Source organism: Astyanax mexicanus, chromosome 1, assembly GCF_023375975.1.
Source record: "Astyanax mexicanus isolate ESR-SI-001 chromosome 1, AstMex3_surface, whole genome shotgun sequence".
In the NCBI taxonomy this organism is placed as follows: Eukaryota; Metazoa; Chordata; class Actinopteri; order Characiformes; family Acestrorhamphidae; genus Astyanax; species Astyanax mexicanus.
In genome coordinates this window covers 77,247,087-77,259,658 of record NC_064408.1, presented here as the reverse complement: position 1 = coordinate 77,259,658, position 12,572 = coordinate 77,247,087, and the positions used below count along the sequence as shown (strand labels likewise).

At 37.0% G+C, this 12,572-nt stretch overlaps 1 protein-coding gene across 1 annotated transcript; it reads left to right on the top strand.

Moving 5' to 3' along the window:
• Positions 1–314: 314 nt before the first annotated feature.
• On the top strand, positions 315–12,321 carry LOC103047227 (ankyrin repeat and SOCS box protein 2-like). Its single transcript, XM_022663460.2, has 9 exons — positions 315–415; positions 3,063–3,213; positions 6,456–6,625; positions 7,032–7,187; positions 8,069–8,314; positions 8,498–8,669; positions 9,968–10,523; positions 11,805–11,958; positions 12,068–12,321. The coding sequence occupies exons 2-9, from the start codon at positions 3,077–3,079 to the stop codon at positions 12,196–12,198; spliced, it is 1,722 nt and encodes a 573-aa protein (XP_022519181.2). The 5' UTR covers positions 315–415; positions 3,063–3,076; the 3' UTR covers positions 12,199–12,321.
• The last annotated feature ends 251 nt before the right edge of the window (positions 12,322–12,572 follow it).

The following is a 12,572-nucleotide window of genomic DNA, read 5'->3' as shown; positions in this document are numbered from 1 at the left end:
AATACATGTGCTTAAGCACATCTCTAACAACTCGTAAAGGTCACAAAAAAACAACACTTGGCTGCATTCCCAGGATTCCCCAAAACCAGTGGCCCGCTCACTCAAAAGGGACACATTACAAAGTACTCTACATAAAACAGATTGTGAAGAATAGGTATTCACACTTATTTTCTGTTTTCATATGGGATTTGTTATTTGGGAAGACAGTAGAGTCAGACAGCTGAGTCTCATATCACAGTGTGGCTGTACTGTATATTTACTAGCCTCAACTGATGTTTGGATATGTGAGCTTGTGTCTGGAGTGCACATGAGGCGTTTCCTGCAGCATTAGAGTGTGTGTGAGCTGCTGCAGCAGGTATAGTGCACTGACTCCTGAAGAACACGGCTACTGCTGAAGCTCTGCTCAACACAAAAGGTATTTTGCCATTTTACTATAGGCTTACTGTTATTGTTACTGTGTGTGAGACGTAAGAGTTTATCATAGCACTGCAGTGGTAAAGGTATTAATACACCTGTTAATATTTCTCTATATTGCTCACTGTTTTTATGTGTTTGTGTGCATGTACAACACAGCTTGGCAGAATTATACTTCACTATGTCTTTTGCTGTGTTGCCCACCTTCATTTCATATTGTAATACCCACATTTTTTTTTCTTTTATACATGCTATACACATGTATAGGGTACATTTAGGGTGATTAGGGCATTTTACTGGTCATTAATAAAACAAAATAGACAAACAAATGATTAATTCCTGTAATAATATAATAAAGAAATTATATTGTTGTATTAATTAGATTTTGAGAATTCATAGTTAGGGTGCAACAAGAAATTACTCTTAATTCACCCCACTGAAAACAATCATTTATTATAGTAAAATGAACAAATACTCAATATTTTAAATTATATGTAAGCTCTACTTTAGAAAGCCCAGCATTACTGTTATGTCCAATATAGAGTTTTAATACAAATAAATATAAAATCACAAACTAAATCTTTATTTCTCTAAATTCACCTATTTATAATAATGGATTTTCTCTTTAAAAAATGTCCTACCGTTTATTTTTGTTTATTTTTATTTCTGCTACAGTGATTTTAGAGGGATAAAGAAAATTACTTAATGTGTCATGGTATGTACAGAATGGCAGACACGTGCAGATACTGATAAAATCAAAATGTGTTTATTATAAGAATAAACAGATGTAATCAGAGTCGATACAGAGAAATGGGTGATCACCAGTAAACAGAGTAATGAAGGCAAAACCATACCAGAAACGATAACCAGTCCAGAGTTCATACACGAGAGATCCAGTATCAGAGGTAATCCAAGAGGCAGTGGTGAAAACACAGTCCAAGTCATACACAAACAATCCAGTATCAGAGGCAAAGGCAACAATCGGCGTCGAGAAAACAAAAGCAAGGTCATACACAAAGTAAACTGAGACAAGAGATAAAGTAACGCTTTGTAAAGAGGAGAACCTACAATACGCGGCGTGGTAGTCTGTTTGGCGTGCACCTTTATAGTGCCAGTAATCAGTATTCGGGACTTCCTGGAGGAAGCAGGTGAGGTGTCACGTGATCAGGTGAGTGCGTGATGTCAGCGGGTGGTGCATTCTGGGTAGTGTAGTTGTTGACCTGAGAACCTCCGTTAGAGCTTGGTGTGGAAGGGACAGAGGAGCTAACAGCACCAGACGTGACATAATGCTTGCTATCATTTTCTTTACATTGTTTTTACAATTGGCTTTTTTAAAGACATGGCTTAAGTCACATCTCATGGAATTCAAACATTACATGAAATATGAAACATCATGTACGTTTGTGTCAGTAAGGTTCAGTCAACCTTTATGCTCTCTCTCTGGCTCAGTGAAGCCAAAATAAGATAAATATTACCATCCAAAATGTAATTATTTAAAACTCTGAAATTTCTATTCAACCAAAGTCTCTTTAAGAAGCTTGAACTCTTAGTTAATTGCACTTTAAAGGCACCAGACGCACATGCCGTTCCAGCGTCCGGTTGCAGCCTGTGTTATTGTACTTGCACTTTCCAGGATGCTGAGGCCTAATTTTACTCTGAGGTCAGGAGCTGACTACAAGACTTCAGCAGCAGCTTGTCGTGTTGTGCACAGTATCCGTGTCGTCCATATCTGGAATATCCTTGAGCAGCTGGAAGGGATCACTTATGGGCTGGCGAAGTGTGAAGACCTTGAGAAGAAAAGAAAGCTCTAGTGCAAAAAGAGATGCTATATACAAACACGTTACATAACCAAGTCAAAAGACTTGACAACCCTATTTTAGGTGTTAAATAATTTGAAGAACATTACTGGTGCATTTTGTATAGAATGCATACTGCAGTATCAATGTAAAGGTGGGGTGACACTAAACACACTGTAGTGCACTGAAGCACTAAGGAAAGAATAACAGGCCATTGAAGAAGTTCATGTGAAGCATACTCATAGCATTTCTTGGAGACGATTATCTAAAACGATTTGGTCACTGATCAGCTTTACTTCATTCATCACCAACAGGAAGTTTATTGTAAAAAAGAGATATTTTACAAAGCTATACAGAGACAGTGTACTTAAAATTGCATGCATTATAAATCGCAGGTGATATTATAAATGTTTATGCCATCATATTGGTTTTAATTTAACATTATCATTATAGAACATTATCTAAATTTATATGTAGTTTATTTTTGTTTTAATAAATACAATAAATTAGTTAGCAAACAGTTCAATATATTACTTAGCAACTTTAACATAATTATATGTAAATATTGAAATTTAATTACATTTTGATGACTTAACTAGGGCTTGAATTTTAAGACTGAGAACTTGAGTGTCAAGACTTGAGACTAAGTGACTTGTTTCCACCTCTGTTATTATAAGTAAATTTTTAAAAATATTTCTAGATGAATTTTGTTCATTTTCATTTAGCATTAACATACATCAATTTCAAATCATTGTTATACATATAAACATGTCCTAAACCTCCATATGTCAAGAAATAAAATGTAGCTTTATTCCAAGAGGAAAATCCTGACCCACTGTGTTTTTAATAAAGCACACAAGGCGAGGATGAAAGCTGAATCCCTCCTAAACTGCCCCACCTCTGAAGCCACAAGGTCATACACCTATATCAGCAGTGATGGGACTCGGTGTGTGGCATGGAGGAGATATGATGGAACATTTTACACTACCAAAGAGCCTGAAGAGTGAGTGGAAATATTTGTTTCAATGTAAAAAAAACAAAACAGAAAACTGATCTTGATTTGCTGAAATACAATGAGGTGTGGTCAACAGATTTGTTTCAGTACCACAGAATAAAATGCAACATTTTCCAAACTCTCAATTCATAAGAAACTAACAAGCTGGCCATTTTTGTAGGTTAGGAGAATGTTGTTGGGATATAATAAATGTGGAGCAGACTGCAGGATTGAGGAGCTAGAAGTATGAACATATCTCTGATAAGTGAAGCTAGAATTGAGAGACATGAATGCGTTAAAGAGAGGGTGGTGGACAGGTGTTATTGAAGCTGTGGAGGAACACATTGTGGTGCTTTAAGAAAAAGTTTTTTTAGTGGAAAAATGTTTACTTAAGATTCCATTAAATCACATCATAAAGTTTCTCCACTCTCCTCCTTCAAATTGAAGAAACCCTAATATTTTCTCAAAGAATATAAAGCTTTAGAATCATATAAGAATCCTTTTTAAGAGTTTGTAAGGACATCTGCCTCTAAGTAGGCTACAGGCAAAAAACAGAAGAAGCAAATTTCAGATACCAGTTAACCAATTATGTCTTACATACAGTACATAATACATACATAAATAAATTTTACAGAAGGTTAAGTGTAATAGCTAAAGGGTGAAATTGTGTGATTTTTTTTTTTTTTTTTGCCAATGTGACCTCTGTGCATTGTTTCACTCATGTAAGGAACAACCAGTAAATACACACCCTTATGTCTCATACTACACATAAATATTGCTACCACATCATTAATTTTGTATTTTTTGTAATAAGAAGCTTAGAAAAGTGAGTACATTACTGCTGCTCAGGCAGCGCACAACACGGAATATAACAATGCTAGCAAAGCTAGGCTAAGGTAGAGTGAATTTTTCCAAAGCTCTGCAGCGCACAGCTAACTTATAGATAACAATATAAATTTAGAAAAAATGCCTAGATGAATAAACCCACCTGCAATGAGTTTGGAGTAATCACATAATCAGTACAACCTATAGCCAACTATTGTGTGGGTCATGTTTTCTCCTTTGTTGTCAGCCGTTAAAATATAAAATCTACAAAACCAGAGGCTGCAGAGGCTGAAACAACCTGCAGAACTAAACTCATCCAAAACTTTGCTCAGAAAAGCATGTCGCTTGATTGCAAAAGCTTAAATTTTCCATTTCACTGTGACTCAACAACAACTTTTACTTAAAAACAGGGTTGTGGTCTCCATAGTTTAAATCATTTATGGTAGGTCCTCAAAACTACAAAAAAAAAACAGAAAAAAATGGCAAACCAAACGCTCTAAAACGTATTTTAGAACACTAACGTTACATAACACAACAAAACTCTTGCTTAATCACACTGCAACCTAAAGTCCTTTATTAAAATCCAAATACAAATTAATGGAACCCCAGTGCATCATGGGATCCCTCAGAATGATCATGTGACTTTGTGGAGCAGGTTTTCTCCTTTTTTGTTACCTGTTAAAATATAAAACCTCCAAAACCAGCCTGCAGAGGCTAAAACAACCCGCAGAACTGAACTCATCCAAATCTTTGCTGGTTTTTAAAGTCCTTAATCATAGCAGAAAAAGGCAGAAAACCCTGTAGCTTCATCGCATAATCTTACATTTTACCATCAGACTTTTCCTTGAAGGCAACACATGGTCTGAATATTTGATTTGACATTGGCAGATTTAAACAGAAGCAACCTTAGGAAGTTTTTTCGATTTGACTTGGTTTTGAAATCCTTTATTGAAGCACAGAAAAGACAGAAAACCTTGTAGCTTTATAGCAAAATCTTAAATTTTCCCATTAGAGTTTCCCTAAAGACAAAACGTAAATATATTTTTTTGACACTGACAAATTCAGAGAAAAGCAACATTTGCAATATTCCCCATTTGTCTGTGCCCTGGAAGACAGGGGCTATAAGGGACGTGGTCTCCACAGTTCACATCATTTATGGTAGGTTCTCAAACTTAAAAAAAATAGAAAAAAAATGCCAAACCAACCACTTTAAAACGTATTTTAGAACACTACATAACACAACAAAACTGTTGCTTAACCACACTGCAACTTAAACTCCTTTCTTAAAGTCTAAATACAAATCAATGGAACCCCAGTGCATCATGGGAGCCCTCTATGTCACAGTATGATCATGTCACTGTGTGGAGGAGGTTTTCTCCTTTTTTATCACCTTTTAAAAACATAAAACCTACGAAACCAGCCTGCAGAGGCTGAAACAACCCGCTGTAACTGAACGCATGTGGTCTCCATAGTTCACATCGTTTATGATAGGTCCTCAAAATACAAATAAATAAATAAAAACGCCAAACCAACCACTCTAAAACGTAGCTAGCCAGCCTTAACAGAACAGGCTAAGTTTAGCTCCTTTTAACATAGTAGCTTTGACTTAAAATAGAGACACATGAATACTAATAAAAATACAAAAATACCTACTTGTACTCGTACTTGAATATAAAGCTATGTACATTCAACTATAGGTACCTAACCCTGTTATTGATCAAAATATAGTTATAGAGTTAAAAAGTTAAAATCTGTTATATTACACAAGAAAACTAGTAAACTGAGATGTGTATGCATATATTGAGCTAAAGAATTCTGCCAATGTGGTAACCAAATGTTTCTTAGTAAGCTTTCTTAAAATAAGCAATCACACAGTCCTAAAATGAGTGAAGCAAGTCTTAAATTAAACAAAATTCACTGATTAGATGCACAAATCTGAATAACTTGACTGGTGAATTTTGTGCTTATTTTTCTGTTCAAATTAATTAAAAATAAGGTATAAATACTACGTAAGACGTAAGACTTAATGTCAGTACAGTACAAAAGCATGCAATGCAATGGACAACAAGGCAATTAACACAGATTGAGACCGATTGGCCATCAGAATAGACATATCAGCCAATCAAACAGCAGTTTAGCCCCGCCCACTGCATTGGAAAAATTAAAGTTTGCACATTAGTGAAGTAAAGAATGGAAGCATCTCAGCAGAATAAAAACAACAGTGTTGCACAAATCATTCCACAATCCAATGAACATACAATGTACAATTAATGTATTTATTTATTTATTTATTATTGTGTCCATTTATTTGCTGAACCTTTAAGTGAATTATAGACAGAAAAGTGCATCATTATAGTTTTTATCACTGGAACATAAATCAGGTCTGAAAGTACAACTGTTAAACTAATCTGTGATCCTTTTTTAAGCCTTATTGACCCAGTTGTTGGAGTGATTCGAAGTGGTAGCGTGGATGTCTTGCTGGAGATGATCATGGCTGGGAGAAATGTAAGAGACAGATCTCAGCAGCAGGGCTGGAACACTCTGCATGAAGCTGCAGCTCATGGGCAGGACAAATGCCTCAGAGTGCTGCTAACAGGTGAGGAGGACGAAAGCAGACTTGCCCTTAACCTTCCCATTCCTTACACATACACAGCTATTAACACCTAGATGGACTGGAAGCATCTTAAACCCAAGACAATTCTCAGGTTACTGAAGATTTACACCTCTGTCTTTCTACTAACCATTAACCCTTTGGTTACCCCTTGGATCCTGGGTTTGTTGTTTGATAATAATTTAAATACAAAAACCATTTGGTATTTTTGATAAATGTTTGGTTCAGTGAATACAGGGATATATCTTAGGGCCTATTAAACTGTTGTTAACTATGACAGTAATTATATAGTTAGGAGATTGATAAAGTACATACTTATATACAATGTGGAAATAAGATGAGTAAAATAAGATATTGGAACAACTAAAGCACCATCTTTTTTTATATCTAGTGCACCCTGAGCTGATTGACAGGTGTGACATGAAACGGCGTACTCCTCTTTTTGTGGCTGTGGAAAGTGATCAGGTTGCCTGTGTGGAGTGTCTTCTAAACTGGGGTGCTGATCCAAACATTTCCAATAAAGACAGAGAGACCGCCTTGTGTAAAGGTACTATTTGAATTAATTTCCTCTAATACACATTGCTATCTTGCAGGTCAACTTTACTTTAAATGAGCTTTCTTTTTGGAAAAGGGGTTTCAATTTTATCATTAGGCATTTGTAATAAAGAAAAAATTACCAAAAAGCTACCAGTGGTTGGACAAGTTTGCATGAAATAGAATTTTAAAATAGAGTTTTTTCTCTAAAAGTAAAACCAGACATAAACTGCTCATGTGCAACACCTATAACTCTGTACTGACATTATACACTATGTACAAGCCTGTGTTTTAGTCAGAAGAACTAATATTATTAAACTGAGTGAACTTACCGGCCAGTGCATCTCAATAAAATGAGTTTAGATAACTTTAACCTGAAAACTTAAAAATGTTTGTTGAGCCAATGAAAAAACAGCTTTTAGTGTCAATGGTTCTTTCTACAGTGTTTCTACAGAATGCCATTTTCCCATAAGGCTCCTGGCACCATATCTTTGCATATTGGGTGTGGCCTCTCCCTTACTTACCATCTTTGTGTTGTCTGTTGCCCAAAGCTACGTAATCCTGGGTGTTTAGTAATGTAATATATGTGTTGATTGGCAGGTCTCAGTGTTGTAGACTGTAAGAGCAAGTTACCTTTATTCTGTATTCTTAGTGCTGGCAGTATCTTGGCACAGAGCTACAGATTTTTACTTTTTTCAGAGTTTACTCCTGTACTGCTCCAGTGTTACACTTATACATTGCTGGTACTTAAAAAATAATATACTTAGTATGTTTATAATATCTACATACATACTAAATAAACTGTGACTGTGATTAAACTGTGTTAATTTGAGCCAATTAATTTTTTTTTTTACAGTGTACTGATATATTATGTTGTCTATTGTAATGTTAAAGCATGTGATGTAGAAAATGCAGAGATGGTGAAGCTCCTCCTGAATGTGGGTGCTGATGTGAATAAGAGCTGCAGCCAAGGATGGACTCCCCTCCATGAGGCTGTGTGCAGGAACAATGTGGAGATCTGTGAGATCTTACTGAAAGCAGGAGCCAAAATATGCACACCTAACACTTATGGCCTTACACCTGTCTTTGTGGCAGCCCAAACTGGAAATGTAGAGGCATTAGGCCTCCTCCTGCAGTATGGTAAGTAAGCAATGGACACTGTGTGATATAAAAAAACTGGTATGAGTGTTTTACCATTTAACTAGATGTTACATAAAATATCTGTCTGAAAGACTCTCTTGAGACATTCATTCCTAATCAGTATCAATCTAGTTTAAATATCATTCAAGTAATAAAATGTTTGTGTCTGTTTTGGTCCCCCAGGAGCAAATATCGACAGCCAGGCTGGTGATGGTGCAACAGCCCTCTTTGAAGCCTGTAAAAACGGCCACGAGAGAGCTGTAAGACTTCTCCTGCTGAAGAATGCTGATGCCAACAAACAAACCAAGGCTGGACTCCTCCCACTTCACACTGCTGCCCAGCATGGCCATTATGAGTTAGATCACACTACTTTATTTTATATTCATTTATATACTGACATGCCAAAAGTCATGGGACCGAAACGAGTAAGGTGTCCCATGGGAGCTAAATAATTCTTCCATTCTCCTGTCCTGCAGTATATTGGTAAGAGAGGTTCCTACATTGAATGTAAATGTGATTTCTGCTAGTCGTCTGTTCATATGGACAGTTCTAGCCAGATGATGCTGCTGACAATCATTACCACCCACTGCTCTGTCCACTGAGGGAGGTAATGGCTTCTATGAAAGTCTCATCCATATGGCACCTACCATCAGAGCTTATTCAAACTCTCACATGTGTGTTTGACCTCACTGGCAACATGGCACCTCAGGTGTGGGCGCTCCCAAGCCATCCCCTGAGGTAACATATCATGATCAATTTACATACTTATATCCCATGACTTTTGGCATAACAGTGTTAATACTATGCATATGTAATGAAATTGTTTTGTTTCTAATTTTAAAAGTTGATTGAAAACATTTAATATAAAACTGCAATTCATAAAGTTGACTTAGCATTTTCCCTGATAACACATAACCAGAAAGTTTTGTCCACTGGTTTCATGTTGACTCCAAATATGAATGTCAGTGATAGGACTAGAAAGGGTTAAACAAGTACCCTATTTGGGTTGTACACTGTACATGAGGCCTTGATGGAACCCATTTAAAATTAAGGGTGTTTTTTTCACCAGCACTCAGGTGCAAACCAATACAACCACACTGAGACCTGCGAGAGGAGACATGCGAGTCTTGGTCCAGTCCCAATAAACTTTGCAGCATTTTTTTTTTTTTTTTTGTGGTGAAAATATGATCTGACCTTAATCTGATGTAACTATCAAGTTTACTCCTCATGTTTGATGTAATTATCACCAAGATAATTACCATAGATAACTAATGCCAGCTCTGTTGCTCCAAACTGACCTGTTTTCACACTGAATGTGGGATATGCTGTGTTCACCATCTATATCACAATTCCACATGCACAAAAATACCTTCTTTATGTATTTACATTCTAGCACCAGCCTAACCCCTCTAAACAAAGGGGGAAATGATCCAAGTTAACAAACTTGTTAACTGATTCATACCAGAGAAACAAACTACAAGTGTGAAAAAACACAAGGTGGACTGTAATGATGGGCTCCACATGTGCATGTTGACTTGGCCATTACAAATATCACAATTAAAGTCAAATGTTTTTTAAGTGGAATGCAGTAGGAAGCAATTTAGACTGGACACCCCTGTTTTAAGCTTATTATGCTCTTTCTTCCTGACTTAGGATTGTGTCCATGCTGATTCCAGTCACTTGCAGAACCAAAATTCACTGCAGTGGCATCAGCCCCCTCCATCTGGCAGCTGAGCACGATGAGGACTATGTCCTGGAGCTCCTGATCCAGGCTGGCTTTGATGTGAATGCTCTGCTGACACCAGGACGTTCCTGCATGTATCAGGACCGTCGTACCACGGCGCTTTACTTCTCTGTCAGTAATGGAAACATTGAAGCTGCAGCTATGCTCTTGAAGGCCGGTGCAAACCCCAACCTGGACTACTTCAGACCCATTCTGGTAGCTTTGAGGCAGGGCTCAGTGCAGATGGTACAGCTGCTTCTGGATTATGGTGCTGATGTAAACACGGTGTTTCCAAACTCGCCGACCACTTTCCCCTCCACTGTCTCTATCTGCATGAACTGCCTGCCCATGCTGAAGCTCCTCATGGACAATGGATGTGACGCTCTGTCTTGCTTGCAGTGCAGGTATGGCAGCAAATCACATCCACCGCTGAAAAACTGCACCAAAGACAGCTTTGATGTCAACAAAGAGGAGCCATGCATTCAGGTTTGTACAGGAATTGGAGAATTCTACTAATATTAAATATTTGAAATTTAATCAAAGTTATTGATAGTAGTGTCACTATTAGAATACTGTACCTTTTTGGCTGCAAAACCTTAAAAACATTTTAATTCTTTTGACACTTTATCATATTTATAAGACTTCAGGTTACACAGAAATTATATTTTCACAGCCTAATTACTTTTTATTTTTACTTTTTGTTCCCATCATGCATTTATCCACCCTTTCATACAAAGCTGCATGTCAGCATTCTGAAATACAGCACTTTTAGTCAGCATTGGGCATGTTACTTTGAAAAAGTAATTAGTTACAGTTACTAGTTACTTCTTAAAAAAGTAACTGAGTTACTAATTGAGTTACTCCATTATAAAAGTAACTAGTTACCAGTAAAAGTAACTATAAGTAAAGTATTGCCAGTACAGTAGTGTAATGGGTGAAAACGCGTGTGGTGGAGGAGCTAGCAGAGAAAATACACTTAAACCTGGCTTCCCTCGAGGCACACACACAGGACACACTCCATGCGGGATAGAAGACGGGTTTAACAGTACATAAGCACCAACGCATCTCCCCATTACTGTCCAGATAGCTTAGGGTAGGTACATCAGTCCGGAGGCCATACTACAGCTAGCTCACCGTCTTCCTAGAGAAGCACAACTCTGGCGCACATGCGCAGTAGTACAATACATGTAAAACCACCGTTACAGTAGGATCATGCCTAATGCCAGGTATGGGCTAGAGGGGTATATAAACCCAGCACTGAGCTGTGGAGCGGTGAAAAACTGTTTTTTGGAATGATGACTTTTTACCCGATACTTTTGGTATGAGTTGAGGTGGTGATCATCCAATGTCTTGACTCTGGTAGTAGTAGATAGTTTGTTCCACCCTTAAGGAACTCAGTAGGAGAACTGTCTGGATTGCTTTGTGTGAATGTTTGGCAAAGCTTAAACGGCCAGGAGGGAACATAAGCCTTTAAGAGTGAGTGCATGTAGGAGGGACTCTCAGTAAAAATGTATTTATACTTCAAACTACTCTAAAACACTGAAATAGGAATTGTAAAATGGTATTCTCCTTTAATGCAATGCAGAATTCATGTTTCTACACATGTAATTTCTAAAATCAATCCTAGGTACCCCATAATCAGCAAAGTTTTGTGTTTCCCTTATGCAAATACACATCCAGAGCTTGATAATTGGATCCTTTCATAAATAAAGAGAGTTATTTCATTTAGCTTTTTTTCTTTTAATAAGTACATCGCTTCTCTGACAGTTCTGTGAGATGATCTCCCGGCCTACAGTGTGTCACTGGGCAGGACCAATCATAGACCTGCTGCTGGATTATGTGGGAAATGTCAAACTCTGTTCCAGGCTCACTGAACAGCTGGACAGCAATAAAGAATGGCTCTGCATCAAGGAGAGAACAAGTGAGTGTTCTTTAGATGCTGGTTTATTTGGTGTGTTTTAATACATTAATGTAAAGAGATTTCTCACTAAATTATTATACTTATAACAGATTTTGCTTTATAATTAAAGGGGCTCCACACTCAATGAAGCAGCTCTGCAGACTGAGTATCCACCACTCTGTTGGAGCACAGAGAACGAGCAGAATCAGCAAACTCCCTCTCCCTAAACGACTAATCCAGTATCTACACCACCAGGAGTGACAAGACATATTATTAAAATGTTATAATGATTGATGGATACATACAGTTACAGATGCTGTTGCAGTTATGTTTAGTGTGATTCTGTGAAGCTCTATATAAATAAATTTGAGTTGATTAATCACACCAATTGCAATGTCAGAGTAACAGAAAATTTCATATTGTCTACCTAATGGAAACAAAAAGGAGAATATAGAAAAACCTTTTACTGAAGTTACTGAAGGTTTATTCCAAATAAGTGTGGAGCATATTTACTGTTTTAAACATTCTAAAATAATATTGCAACATAAAATGTGTTTTCAAATTGAGTAAAAAAAACAATAAATACAAAAAAATGAAAGAAATGATATTTAAAATGAATTATGTCAGGATGCAGC